The sequence below is a fragment of the Ambystoma mexicanum genome, chromosome 3p (assembly GCF_040938575.1).
Source record: "Ambystoma mexicanum isolate Mex_15411 chromosome 3p, UKY_AmexF1_1, whole genome shotgun sequence".
In the NCBI taxonomy this organism is placed as follows: domain Eukaryota; kingdom Metazoa; phylum Chordata; class Amphibia; order Caudata; family Ambystomatidae; genus Ambystoma; species Ambystoma mexicanum.
The window spans coordinates 1,232,965,003-1,232,989,179 of NC_090925.1; the positions used below are offsets into that span (position 1 = coordinate 1,232,965,003).

Sequence of the window (24,177 nt, forward strand, 5' to 3'; positions counted from 1 at the left end):
GACTCCATTTCATTTAAAAAACGCAGTACTACAAATACCAACATGATTATCTGTTTCCGGCCATTAGTGATGCTTGGAAAATTGAACAATTGTCTCTAGCAAGTACATTCGAAGGCAAACGATTCAGGCTAGCCGGCGATGGACAGTGCGACAGCCCTGTTTTTTCTGCCAAGTACTGCACCTACCACTTTCAGGACATGGATAGTAAGAAAATTGTGAGTTCGGTGGTCGTGCAGGTAACACAATGTACATCCTCAGTGGGCATGGAGAAACTAGGATTTATAAGATCAGTTGAATATCTACAATCGAGGGGAATGCACATCGACCTCATAGCCACGGACAGACACGTTGCAATTGCCAAGACAATGAGAGAGCAGTTCCCACATATTAAGCATCAATTTGACGTATGGCATCTTGCTAAATCAATCAATAAGAAAATCTCGGCTGCAGGGAAAAAAAAGGTTTGGAAAGTATTTTAGAGTGGTCCCAGTCTATCAGCAACCATCTTTGGTGGAGCTCCAAAACTTGTGAAGGGTCAGTGGAAATACTACTTGAAAAATGGCGGTCACTGATGCACCACTGTACCAACGTGCACCGCTGGTCAGAAAACCTACATTTCCGCCAATGTGAACATGGCCCTTTGTCCCCAGTGGAGGCACGGAAGAAGAAGTGGTTGAATCCATCTTCACCGACACACAAAGCCATTGAGAAGATGGTTTTCGATAAAACTCTATCAAGAGATTTGAGGGGACTGACAGAATTCTGACACACAGGAGGTTTGGAGGTGTTCCACAATATGTGCCTAAAGTACAGGCCAAAGTGCTTGCATTTCAGCATACAGGGCATGAGACATAGGACTCTACTTGCCGTCTTGGCCCATAAAGAGAATCTCGGCCGTGAACAATCTAGGACTAAGGGTAATGTAAGGATGCCTCGCTACACCAAGGCCTTTTCAAAAAGAAGTAAGCAATGGGTGATCAAACCAGTCTATGAGGAAATGGAGTTAGACTTTGTCAAAAGCCTTATTGTTGCTGTATTAGAGAAGCACAGGTACGGAATTTTGAACGTTTCTGTGCAGAGCACTGATCCATTGCCACCCAACATTGCCACTGTGCCATGTCCATCCAAAGGAGAGCTGGTTGTGAAGTACAAATCCCGGTTTAAATAATTGTAATACGATTGTCTTTTTGTAAATACATTTTATTGTACAGTGTGCATACAAAGTACGCCAACCCAAACCCCTACCTTCACCATCCTGGGTGCCGAACTACCTGGGTGTCATCTTTGAATTATCTCTCTATTCACCTCATATTGCTGACCTTGTCTATATGTGTATGTATATATTTTTGTTGTTGTAACTAATTTTCGCAATCTCTTATAAATGGTGGGCACTGTTAACCAAGGGGATGCTTGCGTATTGCAAATAATAAAACAATAAATCTCACTTTCAAATCAACTGCTCGGGTACTTTATACTTTCACCTGACCTTCCCCAAAAAATTAAAAGTCTCAATAGTTACGGTTCTTTGGGGCTTCAAAGCTCGCAGACAACAAGGACACAATTGGGGCCTTAGAACGCGCCAAGCGAGCCGTTGCAGATGGGAGAGAAGCCCGTTCGCATTTGCACATTGAGGCGCACTACATAGATGGATTCAAAATTTCAAGTTCTCACAGATGGCTTTACTACGGGATGTTGCAAAGAAAGAATGTATGCTAATTTCTAGTGAAGGTCAGCGGCTTTGATTTTCAGCTTGCGCCCTGAAGAGGCCTACAACTCGCACTGGAAGTATAAGGTTCTATTGTTTTTTGACCTTGAGAGACAGGGACCATGCAGAAAGAACTTAATTTGGGGGTGCAATAACGTTTGAGAGGCTGAAAATTCTTAAACTAGACCGAGTTTCATGTTAGTTCAGTATACAGCACAGTGGGATTTACGGACTGCATTACGCAGAGACACAATGGAAATTGCAAATATAATGTAAGTAACTCTTTAGACGCTTGTAAACCGGAATGAAGAATTAATGAATGGATGCATGAATGAATGAAGAGTTTTGAAAAGGTTTGTGGGATTGTCCTTGTAGCGGGCACATGGGCATGCAGGTCCACATTCCACACGCATGTAGACAAAAAGTCGTTTTTCATTGTGTACCAACCTCGATTTATTTAGTTAGTTTTCGCATTGATTTTAGAGCCGAATATACTCTCCATTGCACTATCCTTGAAAGCAAATAGTTTCAGCTCGGCCGTAATAAATAAAATGAATATTACTAAAGATCGGCTGGCGAGACCAATTATAAATTTGATGTTTTCAAAATAGGCATATACTCCCATTTTGCCACTGTCACCAGTTTCAGACACCGGCAGACGGTTTCTTCAGCCGCCAGCTGCAGCTTAATGTAAACAACTGCACCATTCTGATGATCTTATGGGACGATCGCCAAGGGCCCATATGCAGTACTAGCGGCTAGAAGCAACATATCAACCTTTACGCTGGCCTAGTGCCTACTTGATGGAACAGCTTTGCGGTTCAACGTGCGACAAAAGTGCCTCTTTGAACGAAAACCAACACCCTGTGTACCATAAAGGAACAGTGCATGACTCACAATAAAATTGTAAGGATTTGCGGATAGAGATAAAAGAAAATAAATGACTTTCGGAGTTCATATGGCAATTGCAGAATATTCTATAAACATTTAATGTCAAATAAATGTACTTTACCAAATTTACCGTGTTGCTGTTTGATTTTAAAGTACAGTTTCATATTCCGAATTGTGGCGCGCTGTTTTGTGAGCTGATCTGTGTTGGTTTCTGGGTTGTGTGTGAAGTTGCGTAGAAGACGACTAGGCGCGTTTGCCTACGCAGCACAGTAACATCACGTGGAGAGGCGGGGAATATGAATGTTTTGATGATGTCAGGCTCGGGGGCGGGGGATATGATTTAGTGCCGCAAAAGCAGGTCAGCCAGGGCGATGGGGGAAATGATAGGATTATCACAAAATGGCAGCTCCCTGGTGCCTGTTTTCGCGTGCGTTTAATGGACGAAAACTCGGGTAAGGTCCATAGGAAATTTTTCTAAAATCGAGCGACTTAGGCTTAAAAACACATGGCCGACCCGTAGGGGCAATACAAAATTTTGACCGAACCATTCCTTTAAGCAGGATTTTGCATAGTTCACCAAGAACCCCAGATCCGTCAGCAGACGGCCGGTCCTCTCTGTGTGATCGCCTGCAATGTCCTTCGACTTGGCCCAGATGAGCCAGTCGCCGATGTATGGGTACACATTAATTCCCTGTAGCCATAGATGGGCCGGCACCAGGCACTTCGTAAAGACTCTAGGTGCCGACTTCAGACCGAAGGGGAGAGATTTGAACAGGTAGTGCTATCCTTGTACAACGAAGCGCAGGAACTTGCAATGTTTTACGTGAATGGGGACGTGAAGTATGCGTACTCCAGATCCAGCGACGACAAAGTCTCCCTCCTCCAGTTGGCCGAGCACGTGCTGCAACGTGACCATCCTGAATTTCTGGAACTTGATGAACTTGTTGAGTAGTCGTAGGTCGAGAATGGGCCTCCAGCCTCATAAATATCTTGAGTAAACTCCGGAGTCGCTTCGAAACCAGCTCCATCGCCCCTTTTCTTAACATGGGCCGATCTTCCAGCAGGAGATGAGGAATGTGTTCCTGCCGGGCCACCGGCGGTATTCTTTGGCACTTTCATTGAAACTCCAAAGTGTGTCCGTGGGCCAGAACGTCCAGCACCCATCGATCGGTGGAGATATTTTCCCACACGAAGATCGCCAGCCGACCTCGCACCGGGGTGCAGGCCCGACCTCCTGGCCGGTTCAGTCCTGCTTGGAGGCCTGCGTGCTGCCCTGGGAGATTTGATGACGGCGGCCACCTCCAAAAGCCTTCGAAAGTCCCCTATAGGCTTCTTGGGTCGTGGAACAGGAGGGTTGGTGGTATGAGGACGATCCACCGCTGAAACTCTTCGAAGATCTCCCAGACAACCCTACTGAGGGAAGTAAGGACGAATGGTGCTGTTGCAGAGTGCCTAGGGTACGGGCCGTCTCCATGTCGGTTTTAATGGCCTGAAGAGAATCATTGACTGCCTTGCCGTAGAAATTGTCGCCGTCGAACGGCATGTCCAGGAATCTCGTCTGGACCTCCTGCCTGAAGTTGGTGGCCTTCAGCCAGCCCCGGAAACAGACCCCATTTCCCATCTGGCGGAAGCCTGTGTACGCAATGTCCAGGGCCACAGTGATGGTGTGGTCCGACGCCACCTCAACCTCCTGAAGGATCTCCATTGCCTCTACTCTCTTGTCCTCGGGGAGGAAGTCCAGGATCAGAGCCATCTTGTACCATAGCTCACGGTCGTACCTGGCCAGGATCGCTAAGGTGTTGGCTACTTTGACCGTCGTCGCCGCTGAGTAAATGACCTTACTTCCCACGGCGTCCAATTTCTTCCCCTCGTTGTCGGGGGACGGAGGTTGAGGACGTGGGGTTGGACGACTTCTTCCTAGCCGCAGCTGAGACCACAGAGTCTGGCGATGGTTGTGACTGCAGACATTTTAGTGCAGATTCAAGCACCAAGTACTTTTTCCCTAGTCGGTCCCTCTTCGCCAGGGCTGTGGAGGGGTTATTCAGTAACGCCAGCCCCTCATCTCAGACGGTGCTAGGAGCGGTACTGACCAAATGGTCTTCTGTTTCGCCTCCCGGCGCTGATACAGGAAGCCCTCCTTTTCTTACACGGTGAGTTGGAAGGGTTCGGACGCACAGGCGATCATGGAGTGGAAGGAGCCCACTTCGTCTGGCGGAGACGCCCTTGGTGGCAGAGAAATTCCACCGGCGTCTGTCAGTCGTAGCCGTGTCGGTCCCAGTCTCCCTTAGTGGGGGAAGGCAGTGACGGTTGGAATGGAGGTGTAGGGTGCCTCCTCCTTTTCTTTGGTGGTGGTGGCCCCAGATGTCAATGGGGTCATCGGTTGTGGTGTCGCCGGTGGTGCCGTTGGCATCCTCTTCTGTATCTTCAACCTCAGCGTGTGGAGGGTCGAGAGAATATCCTGCGACACATCTCTGGGAGGTGCCTAGGGAGCAGGGTCGCTGGGCCCATAGCATTTGACGTCTCCCCCGCCGATGTCGTCGTCATCACCGTCGGGCAATTCTTGAACGTTCTCGTCATCACCACCACCCTCCTGGTGGATGGTGTCAACGGAAAATATGTCATCTTCGTCGGACGAAGAGATATCCATCCCCTGGAGTTCTTCCATCCCTTCCCCCTTTTTCAGGTCCTGAGGGGTCGGTTTCGGGGAAAGGATTGGCATACTCTTGTCCGGAGTCTTCTCCGCAGGTTTGGTTGATGCCTCCTGCCTGTAAGGAAGAGCCATCCTGCCCGCCGACGGGGCACCCTGGGCCGGGTCAGCCCCTTTCGCCTTTGAGAGGGCGGCAGCAACCACCCCGATTGAGGATGACGATTTGGCAGCTCTGACACCTTGTCCTGCTTGGCCTTCTCCGGCTTCTCTCGCAGCTTCCCCGGGGTAGCTGACTTTCTCTTTGAAGAACTGGAGTGATGGCTGGAGATTGAGGCTAATGGAGACGAACACCCCCTGACCGCCTTGGAAACTGCTTGCTCGGCAACCCCGGCGGAAGTGGACTTGCGGTGCTTGGCTGTGTCCTGGGCCCCCACGGATGGAGCACCCTCAAAAGACTTATGAGCCAGCTCTGGCTGGCTGGATCCAGAGCAGGCATGCCCCTGTGAACTACCCGGGGTAGAGGCCCTGGCCTTAAACCACGTCGCCAGTTGAACGTGCCGATCCTTCATCGTGCGCTTGGGGAAGCCACAGCAGATCTCGCAGTCATCTTCCTTGTGCGTCGTGTGGAAACAATACAGACACTGGGAATGCTTGTCGTCCGTGAAAACATTCTGCAAACCGCTGCTGGTGCAGAGCTTGAAGAGGGAAGCCCCGTCCTCCTGCTCCTCCGACATGATCCCGCACGAAGTAGGCCTGATGGTTTTCTGGAAACTTCCAAGAAGAAACCTTTGATGATTTTCGCCCTTGAGAGGCGATGCAAGTTCTCGAAAAATATATCCCGTTGATTGGATGGACAAACGATGGAGCACGTAGGCTCGAGTAACAAAAATAGGGTTTTCCTAATCAAAAATGCACAAAAAACACAGAATGCGCTAAGAGCGAAACACGAGGACTCCTAACACTTGAACGTGCTGTAAAAATCTGAAGAGGGCTGCTATAGGAGGGGATTCGGGAGAGGGCAGTCATTGGCTGGGGGCTCAGTGATTGGTTTATAGGAGAAAGACTGTTTATAAACGAAAGTGAAAATATATTTTCTTTTACCGATGATTCCCAGCCCGACGATGGGGAATATTCATGAGCATGTGAATCCATGCCAGACCCCATGCTGGAGAAAGACATTCCTTTAGTGTGGGGTTAAACAGTGCCCAAGTTACAAGCTGCACAAAAATTACTTCCTTAGACGAGTCCTACTTAAAATCTATGTCATATGTTATGTGTGAGGGACCTATAGAAATATAGGTGATATGACAAGTTACATATACAGTAAGTCTTACTGTTCCTTGTATCTGTTTATAGTCCCTTTCTATGCATATTCTACCATCTAGTGGTAGTTCCGGAGTAGTTGACAAGGGTCTCCATCTTCATTAGGGTCTCCAGTACCATAAAGCTGCGTAAATGGGACTTCAGTAAACAAAAACCTCTCCCAGGTGTATTGTATTAACATCTATAAAAGCCGCATGGAAAAAGATGCCTGTGTCCAATTGAAGTCTTAAAAGAGGTGATTGATAGTCTACGAAACCAAACAAGGGAAAACGATGTAATGATTGTGTGTGGAGGTGACCTGAACCTAAAAATGGATAATGGCCCAACTGAAGGTCAATATGACCTGGATGAAGATGGGGTATTAGGTGTCCCTCCCCCACAAATGATGGCTAAGAGGATGTGTGGTGCAGGGATTTGATTTTGGCAATAGTTGATGGAGACAGGACTTAAATCAACTAATGGTATATACTAGTGGTATATCCCTGGTGCGATCACATTTAGAATCACGAGAGGCAGGTCGACCAAAGATTATTTCCTTGTATCTGGTAACATATGGGGATATGTGAAGGACTTTTGAATAAGGGATGATCTATATAGTGACCATTATACTCTGGACCTAGTACTAAAATGGCCGGGTTCTAGGTGGAGAGGTAATCAATTTGATCACATCACAGAAAATTGCTGTGACGGCACTAGCACTTAAAGATTGAGATGGAATAACTTGACAAATGATCTGTTGGGGAAAATAATTTTGACTGCTAATATGGCCCTAATTGAGACACTGTTGAACCCAGATACTAACCCCTGTGAAATAGTACAAACATTTATGCATTTGATGGGGAACATTGAAGAGGGATGCATGGGGAGAGGTGTGTCATAAGTGAAAAAGAGACCGAAGGTGGGATGGCTTGACAAATATTGTAGATCGGCCAAGGCGTACCTACTAAGCATACTCAAAAATCCACAGTCCTTGAAGAAGGAGATTGTACAGGCAAAGGCAAATTATAAAGACAAGATTAAGAAAAGCAAGATAGAGCTAGACAATCCAGTATGGAATAGGCTAGAAATGGCAAGTAAAAATAATTATTCTTGTAGCTTCTGGAAAGAGGTTAATGGTCGCCCTGCATATAGCGAGCAATTTACTGGTTTGGAATCTGGTATTCAAGACCAGTTATGGGTGGACCATTTTAGTAAGGTCTATAAAATAGAGGGGGGGGGGGGAATATAAATGTGATATATGCCCAGTTGGTAAACCAGAGAATTGTGGACAATGCTAGGGGTGATGTTTTCTTGTTACTTATAGAGGTGACAAAAGCAACTCAATTTGCCAAAAGAAGGCATGCGCCTGGTAGTGATGGAATACCGTCTGAGTTTTACAAAGAAACAATGAATTATGGGGACCTGTTCTAACAATATTGCTTAATGCAATAATGAGTACAAAATTGATACCAAGGGAATGGCGAAGCGCTATAATCGTCCCAATCTACAAAAAAAGGTTGTAGAAAAAAGCCACAATCATACCGGCCTATATCTCTCAAATACCAGTTTTAAAATGTTTGGGAAGTGCCTACTCTATAAATTAGAGTGGGTCACAACTAATGAAATCGTATCCCCAATCCAACTGGGCTTGCGCCCCAAACTAGGGACAATGGAACAGTGTTTAAATGTGAATATGATAGTTGCTCACTGTCTGTACATAAAACAAGAACTGATATACTGACACACAAGAGTGACCCAATTTGACTATTTTGCGGTACATTTCAATGAGAAGTTTACTGGGCAGTCTCATGTACAGACAGAGGTCCCTGTGAGGAAAAAATCAATTGACTGTATTTTCAGATTTATGAAGCAGCACAAATAACAGCCACTTTGTATAGTGGAAAAGGCCTATAATTCCCACATTATAGGAGCAATTAAATATGGTGCTGCAATTTGGGGGTATCGAGTCTGTACATTGCAAAAAGAGGAAAACAAGTTTGTGAAATCACTGCAGGGCTTACCCGTGTCTGCACCAACTTGCGCCTCCCGCAGGGAGCTAGGTTAGACCTTTTTAGAGGACCAATTGGTCCTGGAACCCTGTAGGCTAGGGCTGCGTGTATGGTCTAATCAAAAGGCGGGGCTGACACAAATTACTAAATGATGTATTGGGGAAAAGGGGTGCTAATAAAATAGGCTGGCATGGAAATGTAAAGAAAATGCTGGAGAAAGCGAATAGCAGTAGTATGTTTGAGGAACCGTTAGTAATAATAGAAAAGGGCAGATGTCACTTCCTCACAAAGAGACTAACAGAGTGGGTAAATGACACTAGAGATACGGAAGAGCTAATGCAACCCACAACCAGAGAATTGAGAATATCATCAAATGACACAAAGGAAGATCTTGTTTGGTCAAACTGGAAGTACTAAACAGCACCCAATACTAGGATGCATTTTGGGTCCCTCGAGTCGCAAATTAATTTAAGTTTTTATCTTTCAGAGTTGGGATAACAGCTATGTAACCATTGTAGCAAGTTTTATTAATCTTTTTACTCTTTTTAGTAGCATGAAATTGAGTTATGCAATAATATTGTAATGAATGAATCATGATCGTAGGTTTGTATTTTAATTGATTGTGTCTAATGGTTGTGTATGTTGTATCTTTTATGGATTCTTGTTATTCCGAAATAAAGAATTACTTACCTCTCCCAATCGGTTAAAACCTTTTGATCTCACCTCAGCAATAGGCCACCTCTGAAGTTGGTTACAGGAACTTTAAGCATAGGAGGTTTCCCTTTACCAATGTGGGTATCCTCCTCATATTCGAATGCTTGCAAAATATAACCAATATCAAGAAGGATTACAGAGAGAATAGCAATGCTGACAAATTAAGTTATAAGATGTCCCCTCAGGGCTGACATAAGGATAGATTTGCAGAGCATAACCATGCTAAGAAATTAAACATATTTTCTTCACCTCCAAACAAAGCTCTGAACTTCATAAAGTTGCTTACACAGACATCAACAGAGGATATCCCTTTACATTTCAGTTAAAATGAAAATGTCCAGACATAGTGCAGCTTTGTACTTACGTAGAAGAAGTGAGATGGTTATGAACACTTCGACTTTCTTTAAAAAGCATCCTGAAAATACACAAACGTCCATAAATTATGAAACAAGGTCAACAATGTCCTACTTTTAAAAACAGAATGACACTGCCTAAAATTAAAACACAGGGCAGCACTAAGGAGCACATTCCTACAAGCTACAAATAAGGATTAAATTGAAATAAACATCACTAGACAAACAAGGACATATACCTGGCCTGCATCCAGCCCTTGGGCCACAGGGGTTTCACCTCTGTCTCCATGAAGTTTTTGAGGTAGTCTTCCGCCGATTGGCTCTTGGTGGGCTCTAGTTCATAGCATCCTAGCTTGATTTTCACCAGGTTGCACAGCAGAGACCTGAAAAGGGGCGTACGAAAGTACATGAAAAAATGTGGAGCAATAGTTAAAGTTCTTGATTAGTTCCTTACATAACGGGGCAGGAGCCATGATGAAGACTAATGGGGTTGTAGAATACTTTAAATATTTATTTAAAGAACGTTTTCTAGCATGCAAGGTTTTTGTTCATAGGGACCTCAACATACAACTGGGGAGCAGAGCAACAAGACTGTAGAAGAACAAATTAATTGCCTCTGGTAACGTTCTTTCGACTGGATATTCCTCCCACGTATTCGTCATCTTTGATACCTCCAATATCCAACTTCCGAAAAATAATTCCCCAGAGGGTGCTGTGTGTCGATCCAATATCCCTCGAGGGCCTCCTTCTCGAGGATGATGTAACCGAAGGTATATATAGCACGCGCAGCACCCGTTGGTTCTTGTCATTATTACAGTAGAACTATCAGCATTGAACTGGTTTAGACCATACTAGACTCTGAAGGAGGGTAAAATTGCAATAACATCAACATTTTACTGCGTGGTAGAGTGGGAGGGGCGATGAGTAATAAGTGGGAGGAACATCCAGTCGAAAGAACGTTACCAGGGGTAATTAACTTGTTCTTTGAATGGATGGTGTCCTCCCACATATTCCTCATCTTTGATAGACTGCCAAAGCAGTATTAGTTTTGGCAGAGGGAGTAAGAATGTTGTCATTAAGGGGATGTTGTGAACCGAATGAAGAACTGCTTTCCCAAAGGTTCCTTCCTGGCTTAAGGTGGAATCAAAGCAGTAATGATTTGTAAATGTGTGTGTGAATGGTATACCAAGTGGCTGCCTCACAAATATTTTTTTTTTGAACACCTCTTTGCAGAGCAGAAGTAGTAGCCATCCCCCTAGTGGAATGGGCTGTCAAGCCTTCTGGGCGATCTTTCCGGCCAGCCTACAGCATTCAGTAATAGCCAAAATAATCCATCTGGACAAGGTTTGCGTAGTTAAAGCCTGTCCCAGTCTATGACCCGTGTACCCTATGAACAGTTGGTCATCTGAACGAAACGTTGACATCCTTGAAATGTAGAAACTCAGAGCCCTTCGTGGGTCGAGTTTGTGTCGCCTCGCCTCTTCCCTGATCGGATGAGGTGGAGGGTAATTAGGCAATACTATCTTTTGTCCCAAATGTAAATCCGATAAAATCTTGGATAGGAATGAAGGTTTGACCTCAAGGACAACCTTGTCCTTCTGAAAGACCGTAAAAAGGTGGTTTAGAAGATAGTGCCTGCAACTCACCCTACGGGGTTATGTTAACGTTATTAACAGGATGGTTTTGAATGTTTGTAGTCTTAAGGGACATTAATGGAGTGGTTCAAATGGTGCACACAAACTTTAAAACAAGGTCCCACGAAGATGGAGGGCACACATTAGTGAATCCCTTTAGAAATTGCATCAAGAAAGGAATTTTAAAATAAGATGTTTCCTCAGACGAGCGCTTGAAGATGGAAAGCGCAGCCAAATAACCTTTAATGGTCCCAACCTGAAGCCCCAGATTGGCAAAATACAGCAGAAAAGATAACGCCTCCAGTGTTTTGCATAGAAAAGGGTCCACATTCTTATCCATGCAGCTGCTGCAGAATTTATTCCAACGGCAGCGGTACAAAGACTTCGTTGCTGGCCTTCTGGCTGAAAGCAAAAGCTTCATTACGTTGTCTGGGAGGTCCCAATCCTTATACCTCAGCCTCTCAGAAACCATGCATGAAGGCTGAGTGCCTTGACATCTGGACGGAGAACCCAACCCTCCTCTCGCGAGAGAAGGTCCTCTCTTTGTGGCAGACGTATCAGAGGGCAGATAGACATATCCAGAAGGTCCAGGTGCCACGTCCTCCTGGCCCAATCCGGGGCGATTAAGATAATGGATTTCCCTAACTTTCTCAACCTCCTGATCATGTGAGGAATGACAGGGACTGGTGGACTTGGCTGCCGCCTTCGAGGTCTGCAGCTTCTCAAGGCTTTCATCAGCCTTGCTGCCAAAAAGATGAGACCAGTCAAAAAGCATCTTAAGGTGTCTAGACTGCACGTCCGGTGCAAATCCAGACATCTTCAACCACGTCAACCTGCATATCACGGTGCTTGCCGCCATGGCTCTGCTGATACTGTCAGCACAATCCAAACCCGACTGAAGAGACTCACACATGGCTTCTTTGCCATCTTTTACAACGGCCAAGAAGCAGTCCGTTTCTTCCCCTTTGGGAATATGTTCAGCCGTCATGGATGTACAGTCCCATAAGGTGCGGGTACATTTCACAAGGGCACATGTAGAGTTGGCTAATTTGAGAGCCATGCTCCCAGCATAAAAAGACTTTCCTTGATCAGGTGGCTATACGCTTATAATCCCGATCTGGTGGGATGGTCGGATATGCAGCCTGCTTGAAGGTAGCGGTTGCTGCTTGCACCACCAGACTTCACGGGGTAGGATGTTTTGACAAGTAGCTGGGTTCACTACTTAATGGCTTATATTTTTTGTCAAATTTTTATTGACTGCCGGACTTGATTCTGGTGCTTCACAATTTGCACTTAATCTCTTTTGTAGAGCGACATGAGAAGGTAGGATAGGATCCCTTTGAGGACCTTTGTCCAGGACATCCATGAGGTCATCATGTTCAATCGGAACATCACATAAAATCAGTGACCCTGATCATTGTCTGTAAAATGCATCTACGTGATCATCTGGTTTTGGCTTACCAAAATCCAACTCTGGTGAAGTGTCCACCCCACTGTCTGACTGTAAATATTCACATAGATCCTGCAACCTAGATTCCTCTGATATAAAGCTATCATGGACATTAGGAATTACATATTGCAATCCAAAAGGCGGATCAGTGTCATCTGAAGGCTCATTGTTTTCATAAATGGATGTGAATGATTGAAAAAAATTACTTCTAGGCAAAGGTGTGAAGGTTTTTTGACTTAATGGTAAAGGCATTCATGGCTTCGATGGTTTCAAGCGAGATGCCGATGGAGTCGTCTATGTCTTCAATAAGAACGTCTTGGGCGTCGATGGCGCCACTAGCGCCGATAACTGACTTGTCCGTGATGGACTTCAAAGGCTCGAAGGATTCTTCAATGACTTTTCATTGTGTCGAGGCATCAACGGCTCTCGGTGAGAATCTGGCCTTCGTCCCAGGCTTGAAGGCGCACAGGATTTGGAGCAAGCCATTTCCTTACTGGCTACAGAAGGCGCATTAGGAGCATGGCCTACTTGCTTGGAGGGATTCTGGCTCTCGAAATTTGTTAGCATTTCCTGCCTGAATGATTCCCATTAAGCCTGAGTAGAGGCCTTAGTGAGGCAAGATGCAGTCCTCGCTGGGGAGGAGTCTGACGAAGAAGACAAAATTTATGATGCCTTTTCTTCTATTTCATCAACAACGAGTGGTTGGAGCCACTCCGTGACCAGGACCTTTTAGTTTTCTTACATCGAGGAGTCTCGTCTCTCGCTTCATCAGAAGAATGTTTTTTTCAACTGGGATTTTTTGAGGATTCTACCTACCGCCAATTTCCCTTTACGCTCCTTCAGAGCTTTTCCAGTCATCGACTGACACTTCTGGCAGGTCGAGTTCTTGTGCTCCACCATCGAGACACCACAAGCACACCCGATCTGGGTCCATCAGCGACATTTTTGCGTTGCGGTCTTGGCATGTGTTAAACCCGGCCTTTGGGGTTGTCGGAGCCGAAGACATTGTTGACAATTTTCAAAGAAATATATGAAGCGTGTCGTAGTTCACTCGGAAAAACAGAACTGAAGCCAACGGATGCTGCGCATGCTATATATACCTTCGGTGACATCATCCTCGACACGGAGGCAGTCGAGGGACATCAAGTCGACTGCATCGACACACAGCGCCCTCGGCCTGAATGTTTTTCGTAAACAGCTGAAGCTAGATATTGGAGATATCAAAGATGAGGGATAGCTGGAGGAACCAATCCATTCGAAGAACAATTTACTTACATGCGGTAATGTTCTGATGGCTTAAGTAATTCCTCCCAAAGATTCCTCATTTTATGAAAACCACTTCAGCCATAGTTTGGAGACTTTCTCCAGCCACCTGGTGGCAACATAAATTTACAAGACCGCCCCACCACTGTTCCTTGGTGTCTTACCCAAATATAGTCAGAGTGGCAAGTATCATTTAACTCAGTTTCTCCCCTTTATACACCCAGGAGGAATGGCAGAACAATCGCTCATGAGGCTTACAAAAAGGTGGGTGGTTATTATAAAAATATCAATTTAGGTTAGTTTGTGGAGTAAGAGTCCGCGAGAAGATGAACCATGGGGAGGGATAAGTACATCTGTAACAAAGAACATTACATAAGGTAAGTAATTTGTTCTTCAAAAGCATACATTACTCCCACAGATTCCTTATTCTATGAAAGGCTACCCAGGCCATACCACACCTAGAAGCCAGAATTGGGAGCAGTCCAAATGAAATTATGTGAAGAAATTCTGGAGTACCTATCTACATACTTGAGCAACATAGCCAGCGAGTCCAAATAATAGTGTTGAGTAAAGGTATACTGCACTGTTGAAGACAGAGTGCGCACATTTAATTTCAGGACAGTCTGAAACAAGTCCTACCACCAATCCCTTGTGGGCCAATTTGTAGCAAGTACTTATAAAGAAGACAATACATCTAGAGATGATCTGTCTAGTTATAGCACCGTCTCTTTTTCGGGCCAGCAAATCCCACAAAAATCTGATCATCAATACTGTATTCATTAGTTCTGGAGAGATGACACTCATGAGCCTTTCTGGGATCCAGACAAAGATTAACTCTTTACCCCTGTTGATTGATGAGGCATAGAAAAGAAACACGGCAAGATGAATTTGCTGTCGCAAATGAAATTCAGATACCACATACGAGAGAAAAAGGTGAGCCAAATCTCAGGGTAACTTTGGGACACTAGGTTTGAATCAGCGCTCACTATTTGGCCAATAATACAGTCCATTAAATCATTATGAATTCAATCCTCTAATTTAATTGTTAGTTCCTTGAACCGACACGCGTTTCAATCTTTTAGCTCTTCCTCAGGGCCCTTAACTCAATCAATCATTTCCATAATGCGGTTCAATTAGATCAAAAGTATGTTAGTTAACATGCATGAAATGATGGTATAAAAAGAATAAACCAAATCATAAAAGCACCCCATGCCATAAGAATAGAAAATATCAGGTAAAGCAGGGAAACATTGATCATTACACACACACAAATTGGATTTTTTCTAATCTATGATGGCATGGGATGCTTTTATGATTTGGTTTATACCATCATTTCATGCATGTTAACTAACATACATTTGATCTAATTTAACTACATTATAGAAATTATTGATTTTGTTGTCAAGAGCCCAGAGCAAGAGCTAAAAGCTTGAAACACTTTTCGGCTAAAGGAACTAACAAATTAGAGGATTGAATTCATAATTATTTAATGGACAATATTATTGGCCAATTAGTGATGTGTGCACTGGTTGAAATCTAGTGCTCTAAAGTTGGCGAGTTCAGTATTGGGTCATTTGGGGGATGGCCACATGATCTGGGTTTCCCTGCGACACTACGTAAAAGGAAATACCAGCCACTAGCACACAGAAAAGGTTTGATTCCCCATTGAATATGTTTTCAAATCTCAGGGTAACCTTATTTTAAAGAAAACTGTAAACAGTGTGTGGTAACGAAAGAGCCTATAGTTCGGACACCACCTTAACTAATTTAAGAGCCACAAGACAGTTAATTTCAACGAAAGGTGTTTTAAGTGACCATGCATGCATGGACTCGAGTTTGCCGTCAAAAACTAGATTTCAATCCCAATGACTGACCACAAAAGGTTTGAGGGACATCATTAATGAGACCTTTAAGAAATTACAACATAGGAACAGCAAAATAGGAACAATACTCTGGGGATCTCTTAAAAACACATCCAGTTGCCAAATAACCATTGATGGTAACATTCGAACCAGACTCGGCTAGAGACAACAGAAAATCTAACTTGTGCCAGTGGAACAAAAAGTGTCAAGTCACATCTCAACATCAAATGTCAAACTTGCTCCTGTGACAAGTATACATGAGTTAGTAGATGAGTGCTCAGCAGAGAACATCTCACCAAAGATCTCCTCAGAAAGACAATGCTTGTACCTGAACTTCACAATAGACATGCATGAAGTTACAGCATCATGACATTGGGAAGCCTGAACCAACAGTTCCTGCAAGGAGGGCTCCGCAACATGACCACCATGACTGGTACCCATGTACTCGGAACCCAGACCATTGAGTTCAAGATCATAGTTGCTCCATTCTGCTTCACCTTCCTCCTCAACAACAACAAAAAAGGAGCAGGAATGGCGGGAACCAGGACTTTAAGTGGCCTGAGGCTAGCTAGGGCAGAGCCTTGGCAGACTCCAAAAAGACTTCGAGGCAGGGCTCTGCCGGCCTCCCTCCACCCCCCCTCCCCTACCCCCAGCTAGAACAATCTTCACCAACCCCTCCAAGCAGCCATTTCAGTCCACAGTGCTGCATGGTTAAAGGGCTGCCTGTGGGGATCACTGCTTCCGATAAGAAAAAAGGAGAGACAGGAGCACCAAAAGCAATGATCAGAAAGTGTCCGCCTCACCTTTTGTTGCTTAATCAAAGCACCACCCCCACAGATTGCCTTTTAACCACACGGCTATGTGGAGTTAAAAGACTGCATGAGGAGGTTGATGCCTACCGTGAAGAAACTAAAGGAGAGACAGCGAGTCATCATCATAGGCATCAACCCCAGCTGGCAGGGAGGGGCACACAGAAAGGAATGATTGCAGTGCTCCCTCCCCATCCATCCTGCATAGCTTCCACTGCAAAGCAATTTGTCCAGTCCCCATCCTCTCTGCACTTTGGCCACACACCTTAATTGAGGATCTCCTCCTCAAAGAATCCTCTTCTGCCCTCAGATGTCCTGATTCATTGGCTCTCTATGAATGCCGGGATTATCCAATCTCACAGCTGACGGTATGGGTGGCCTGATTACCCGAGAGGAGGTGGCCCTCATGATTAAGGGATTGAAATCAGGAACCACTCCCGAAGAAGATGTTTTTCCTGTGAAATCCTACAAGATGTATCGGTCTCTCCTGGCCCCCTATTGGGCCAAGGTTTTTAATGAAGTACTAGAGGTGAAATACTTTTGGATTCTATGTTAAGCAACATCATTGTGGTTACCCATAAGCCAGTGAGGGATCCAGGGGAGAGTTCCTCATATGACATGCATTACTTACCGTAATAGCATTTCTGATGATTTTATCTGCTTAGATTCACATGCTTTGCATATAGTCCGTAACCGACGTCCGTAAGGGGACGTCGGCATAGGCGTGTCTGTAACACTATCCCTATCGTGACGTGAAGTGTACCCAAAATCCCTCACGCGCCGAGGTCCCTCAGATTGTAGTTTTTCTGCCATGAGCGAGCCCAAGGCTATAGTGAGTGAGTACATAAAGAGAGAAAGTAGTAAGGCGTCTATGTTCCTTCCACCCCGAGCGGGGAGGTAGGGAGGGCGCATGTGAATCCAAGCAGATGCAATCATCAGAAATGCTATTACGGTAAGTAACGCATGTCTTCTGATGCTTGTTAATCTGCTTAGAATCAAATACTTTGTGTAGATTAGCGAGCAGTACCCGGAGTTGGAGGTGGGTTGTAAGAAGGAACAGTAGAGAAAAGATGTCTTGGTACTGCTTGTCCCACCTAAGAATCAGACCTAGAATGAGTGTCTAGGCAATAGTGTTTTATAAAAGGTGTGTACAGAACTCCAGGTTGCCGCTTTGCAAATGGACTCAAGAGGAACATCTGCAATGAATGCTACGGATACCCCAGTGCCCAGATTAGAATGTGCTCTAGGCTTGAAGGGCAGTTATCTCTTAGCAAGAGAGAAACACAGTGTGATGCATTTGACAATCCACCTTGAGATAGCTGATTTAGAGACAGGATCCCCTTCTCTACCAGCTACCACTGAAACGAAGAATTGCTTTGTTTTCCTCAGTGGTTTAGTTCTTTCCAGGTAGAACATGACTGCCCTGCGCACACAGTGTGTGTAGGCTTCTTTCGGCCATGCTAGTAGGGTTCTGGAAGAAAGTGGGTAGTTCGATTGATTGGCTCACATGGAACTTTGAGATGAATGTAGGCGCAAATCTGGGATGTGTGCGCAGAACTACCTTATCTTTGTGGACTGTAACAAAGGGGTCTAGAACAGAAAGTGCCTGTAGTGATGGCCACTAGGAAGGCCGTTTTATAAGTCAGGTCTTTTAGACTTGCTTTATGCATAGGCTCAAAGGGAGCTCCCATGAGCCTGGTGAAAACCACATTTAGGTCCCCTCCAGGTGCTGGGTGAGAAGAACAAGTTACTTTCTTACCTGGTAACGTTCTTTCGATGGGATGGTCCGACGACGTATTCCATATCTATGACAGGTAATCACCACAGCTGTGCTGCTTCGGAAACTTATTTCGGCGTCTGCGTCCTGCGTCGATGCGCCGTCGTCGAGGACCTCCTCCGACGTCATCCGATGTGATAAGTAGGAAGCACGACGCCCGTAGCCTCAGTTGTAGTTTTTTTCCCCCAGAACTTGTGACATTAGTCCACTGCCAGTCAGACCCAAAGCCTTGCGGAACATAAGCTGCAATCACAAAAGAAATTCTGCTGCGGGGAAGGTAGGGAGGGAGCGATATGGAATACGTCGTCGGACCATCCCATCGAAAGAACGTTACCAGGTAAGAAAGTAACTTGTTCTTCGAGGGGATTGGGTCCTCCGACGTATTCCATATCTATGACAGACTCCCAAAGCAGTACCAAAGCAAGGAGGAGGGAAAGAATTTAGAATCAAAATTTAGAATTGCCAATCAAATAGTAGAGCAAAGGACCGCCTTGCCAAAGGCCAGATCCTGTCCTCGGATGGAATCCAGGGAATAGTGGCGTACAAATGTATGTACTGAAGCCCAGGTGGCTGCATCACAGATGTTGCGAATAGGAACACCCCTCTGCAGGGCAATAGATGCAGCCATACCCCTGGTAGAATGGGCCCGCAAGCCAGCCGGTGGGTCCTTACCCGCCAACCGGTAACACTCTGAGATGGCCAAAATAATCCAGCGAGACAAAGTCTGTTTCGTCACAGCTTGTCCCAAGCGCTTTCCAGCGTAACCAATAAAGAGTTGATCATCCACTCTGACCCGGGACATGCGTGAAACATAAAAGCTTAAAGCTCTCCTAGGATCAAGCCTATGGAGCCTCTCCTCTTCCTTACCAGGATGTGGAGGAGGATAGAAGGCCGGAAGAACAACCTTCTGGCTCAAATGAAATTCCGAAACCACCTTCGGAAGAAAAGAAGGACGAACTCCAAGGACAACCCTGTCCTTGTGAAATACAATGAGGGGTGGCTTAACTGAAAGTGCCTGTAACTCACTCACTCTGCGAGCGGAGGTAACCGCAACTAAAAACACAGTTTTCAGAGTTAACAGCCTCAAAGGGCAAGAATGTAAAGGCTCAAACGGAGCACCCATAAGAAACTTAAGAACAAGGTTTAAATCCCAACCGGGCACCAGGAAAGGTGACGGAGGGAACACATTAGTGAGCCCTTTCAGAAACTGAAATTAAAGGGATTTTAAAGTAGGAACACTCTTCAGACGAGCGCTTAAAGATGGACAGCGCCGCCAGGTAACCTTTAATGGTAAATTAGAGAAAACAACAAAGTAAACGTCCTCATTTCTCTAGAACATCCCACTGATAATCACCAGAGCTATAGAAGATGTATCAAAAATATTTTTATTGAATCATTATATAAAATATATCTAAAAGTGAGAACATATTTGTTAAGAGACAAGAACAAAGCTCGCGGAAATTTCCTCCAAAAGAAGCCTTAGGAGACGCGTTCGTGGTGGAGTGGTCATTCCCACTGCTGTACGTGTTTCCTCCAGTCCCCGTCATCCCGCAAGTGCTGCGGAGGTTACAGAAGTTCGGTTCCCGGATGATCCTCATTGCTCCGGCGTGGGCTCGGGGGACGTGGTACCCGGACCTTCTCGACTTGTCCATCTGTCCTCCACGTCGTCTTCCCTACCGAGACGATCTGCTCTCATGAATTTTGCGCAGCAATTTCTGGAATTCTACTTGAAAAAGGAAGGGGTCATGTGTCTTAGTAATTACAAAACCTAATCCTTCATTTAGCACCCTTTGTTCGATGTTATTTAAAGGGTAGTCAGATAAATTCACTAGAAGCGATTCCCTCTCCGAGTCTGTTTCGAGTTGTCGCCCCACGCTCCTCTGGGGGGGCCCTGGTGTAAAAAACGCCCTTTATTGTAATTCTGATTACCTCTTCCTCTTTTTTGGTTCGTGTTCCCACGTCCCCTTCCTCGTTGTCCTCCGGAGCTCCCTTCTCCCGGATCGTCTGGGTCGCTGGAATTGCTATCATTGCTCGAGCTGTAGGAGGTGCCCCGAAAACGTACTCTGCGTGATTTATTCATACGATTAGCCTGTTGAGCAGCCGGGTTTTGATAGCCTTCTACAGTATAGGGAAAAGATCTCTCGTGAGAGAATTTAGTCAGATCTTTCTTTAATCTTGTTATGCGTTCCGTTGTATTGTTTTCTTTGAAGGTTTTCATTTCTTTTTCGATTTCTTCTATTTGTTTCTTAAAGGTATCTAAGTCAGTCAGTTTTTTAATATCTTCTTCCATTTTCCTGAGGTCAATTTCTATGTTTATCCCTTATCCTGAGAGTATATATTCTTTTAAACAATTATAGATCCACTAAAAAAATATACAGCGACAGAGCCCGTTTTCGGGTTCTCCTCTAAAGTCTTTTCTCTGTATGTTTACAGTCGACTTTCCCTGAAAAACTTCTGGATACGCCTAAACTGGTCTATTTGAAACTCCAGTACAAGCTTGAAGCCTTTTACCACACAGTCAAGAGGTAAATTACCAATTTCTGTACCTCAAGACACACAGAATTTCTCTGTATTTTAACTTGTTTGAAAATTTAGACAACGGGCTAATTTCGCTCCGTGTTTGTTTGTCCCCTTTCTCCTCCCACCAGCATATCAATCTGCAAACACCAGGACCAAGATTATCTTCTTTTATTGTTCTTAAGAAGTCATTGTCAAGGTCGAAGTGACATAGTAAAATCAAGTTCCTCCTGAAGAAAGTTCTATAATGATTGTACAGAACTGAAACATGTCGAGGCAAAATACTAGTAACAAATAGTACTAGCTATATGTGTTTTCTTAATTGTTTTTGAAACCCGGCGAGGGATTAATATTTCACTTGTATATGTCATCACAATTTCTCAAGTGTTAAAACCCGAAGTCACAGTGACATTGTTGTGTGATTAACTATTAATTATACTAGTAAATTAATTATTATTATGTGCACTTTGTTCTTGTCTCTTAATATGTTCTCACTTTTTAGATATTTTTTATATAATGATTCAATAAAAATATTTTTGATACATCTTCTATAGCTCTGGTGATTATCAGTGGGATGTTCTAGAGAAATTAGGACAATTACTTTGTTGTTCTCTATAATTTAGTCTTAATATACCCCTAACAGACAAAGTATAAAACTAGGGGGGTTCCCTTCTTTATACGATTGAAACGTTTAATGGTACCCACTTGCAAGCCCCGGTGGGCCAAAGAAAGTAAAAAGGACAGAACCATGGGGATGTCACATGCAAAAGGATCCACATTCTGAACTCTGCACCAGTCGCAGAACTTACGGCAACGGTACAGAGACTTTGCTGCTGGACTTCGGGCCGAGAGCAACACCTCCATCACGTCTTCAGGGAAGTCCCAATCCTTATACCTCAACCTTTCAGAACCCAAGCATGAAGGTTGAGGGATCTGACCTCTGGATGGAGAACCTGACCCCCCTCCCGTGAGAGCAGATCGTCTTGGTAGGGAAGACGACATGGAGGACAGATGGACAAGTCGAGAAGGTCCGGGTACCACGTCCCCCGAGCCCACGCCGGAGCAATGAGGTTCATCCGGGAACCGAACTTCCGTAACCTCCGCAGCACTTGCGGGATGACGGGGACTGGAGGAAACGCGTACAGCAGTGGGAATGACCACTCTACCACGAACGCGTCTCCTAAGGCTTCTTTTGGAGGAAATTCCCGCGAGCAGAATCTCTCGCACTTCCGGTTGACACTGGAGGCGAAGAGATCCACTTGAGGGGTCCCCCAAAGGGCGAAGATCTCCTGGAGAATCTCCTGAGCCAACTCCCACTCGTGAGAGATCGTGCTCTGCCTGCTCAGAGCGTCCGCCGTCACGTTTTCGTCTCCGGCCAGATGAACTGCCGAGATCGAAACCTCCTGCTGGATGGCCCAGAACTCGAGCTGCATCGCCTCCCTGCACAGAGGAAGTGATCCTGCCCCCCCCTCTTTTTGTTGAGGTAGTACATGGCCACTGTGTTGTCCGTCAGGATCAGGACATTCTTTCCTCACACTGATGGCCCTCAGCTTCAACAGATTAATATGGAGTCTGGACTCCTACGGAGACCAAAGACAGCCGACTGTCAGCTCGTTGGCATGAGCTCCCCATCCCGTGAGGGATGCATCGTCACGATCGTCACCTCCGGCCAGGGAAGCCAAAACGGAGCCCCCTTCATCAAGTTGCCTTCGACGGCCCACCACAGAAGGTCCTGGGCGACCGAGGGCGGCACCTGAACCGGGTCCGACATCCTGCCAGAGGACTGCGACCATTGCATCTTGAGTGCCCACTGCAAAGATCTCATCCGCAGGCGAGCCTCTGGCACCAGAAGAATGCAGGATGCCATGAGGCCGAGCAACCTCAAGAACTCGAACGCTGGGAGCGTCGGAGCATGCGGAAACTTGTGCACCATCTGCTGAATGTGAAGAGCCCTCACCTGGGGAGGAAAACACTGCCCCAGGTAAGTGTCGAGCACTGCTCCGATGTACTGGAGCCGCTGTGTTGGCGTCAAATGGGACTTCTTTAAATTGAGGGAGAAGCCCAGCTTGTGAAGGGAGTGGCGGGTGACGGACAGATGATCGAGGACCTGCTCGTGAGAGCTCCCCCTGATCAACCAATCGTCCAGGTAGGGGAAGACGTGAATCCCCCCTTGCCTGAGATGCGCTGCCGCCACCACCATTAACTTGGTGAAAACCCTCGGGCGGAGGTGAATCCGAACGGCAGGACCCGAAACAAAGTGCGAGTCGCCAACCGCAAACCTCAGGTACTTCTTGTGCTTGGGATGGATCGGCACATGGAAGTAAACATCCTTGAGGTCGAGAGACACCAACCAGTCCTGAAGCTGAAGGGCCTGGAGGACTTGAGAGAGAGTAACCATCTTGAACTTGTCCTTCCTGAGGAGTTTGTTCAAACCGCGCAAGTCCATGATGGGTCTCAATCCCCCGTCTTTCTTCGAAATCAAAAAATAAGGGGAATACCATCCCTTGTTCCTCTCCGCTACAGGCACCAGTTCTATGGCGCCTTTCTCCAGCAGGGCTTGAATTTCCTGCGCAAGAAGCGGATCCGGACTCTTCAAAGAGAGGTTCCCTGGTGGATTGTCGTGAGGCCTCTGCCGAAAAGGAAGACAGTAGCCGTGGGTTATGATCTCCAGAACCCACACATCTGAAGTAATGGCACGCCACTCTACAAGATGCTGCGCCAGCCTTCCCCCAACCGGCGAACCATGGGACCTGGCCTCATGACTGAGTGGTAGCGGCTGCGGCGTTGCCTGAGGGCAAAGAGGCAACTGCCCGAGTGGCCTTGGCACCACGGGTACCCTGTCGTCCACCTCTGGTACACCTGCGTTGGCCTCTTTGACTGCTAGCTCCTCTCGCTTTACTGAAGGACGAGTAATAGCGAAAGGAACCACCCCTCCATTGCTGTCCCCTAGGACGAAAAGGCAGAGGTTGGCGAAATGCAGCGCCCAACGACTTCGCTGCAGCTTTGGAGGTCTGCAACCTCTCAAGGCTCTCGTCAGCCTTGCTGCCAAAAAGGTGTTCACCGTCAAAGGGCATGTTGAGGAGCCGGGACTGCACATCAGGAGCAAACCCCGACTTCCGCAACCACGCAAACCTGCGTATCATGGTGCTCGCCGCCATGGACCTGCTGACGCATTCAGCCATGTCCAAACCAGACTGAACGGACTCACACATGGCATCCTTACCATCCTGGAACATAGCAAGGA

At 45.9% G+C, this 24,177-nt stretch overlaps 1 protein-coding gene across 2 annotated transcripts in view; it reads right to left on the reverse strand.

The window, feature by feature from the left end:
• Nucleotides 1-24,177, reverse strand: part of UBN2 (ubinuclein 2) — a 1,320,634-nt gene that overhangs the window by 572,057 nt on the left and 724,400 nt on the right. For both annotated transcript variants that reach the window (XM_069652705.1, XM_069652704.1), the window contains exons 11-12: nucleotides 9,861-10,004; nucleotides 9,633-9,683 (exon numbers count right to left, since the gene is read on the reverse strand). In XM_069652705.1, coding sequence (XP_069508806.1) covers nucleotides 9,633-9,683; nucleotides 9,861-10,004 — 195 coding nt within the window. The remainder of the gene's footprint in view (nucleotides 1-9,632; nucleotides 9,684-9,860; nucleotides 10,005-24,177) is intronic.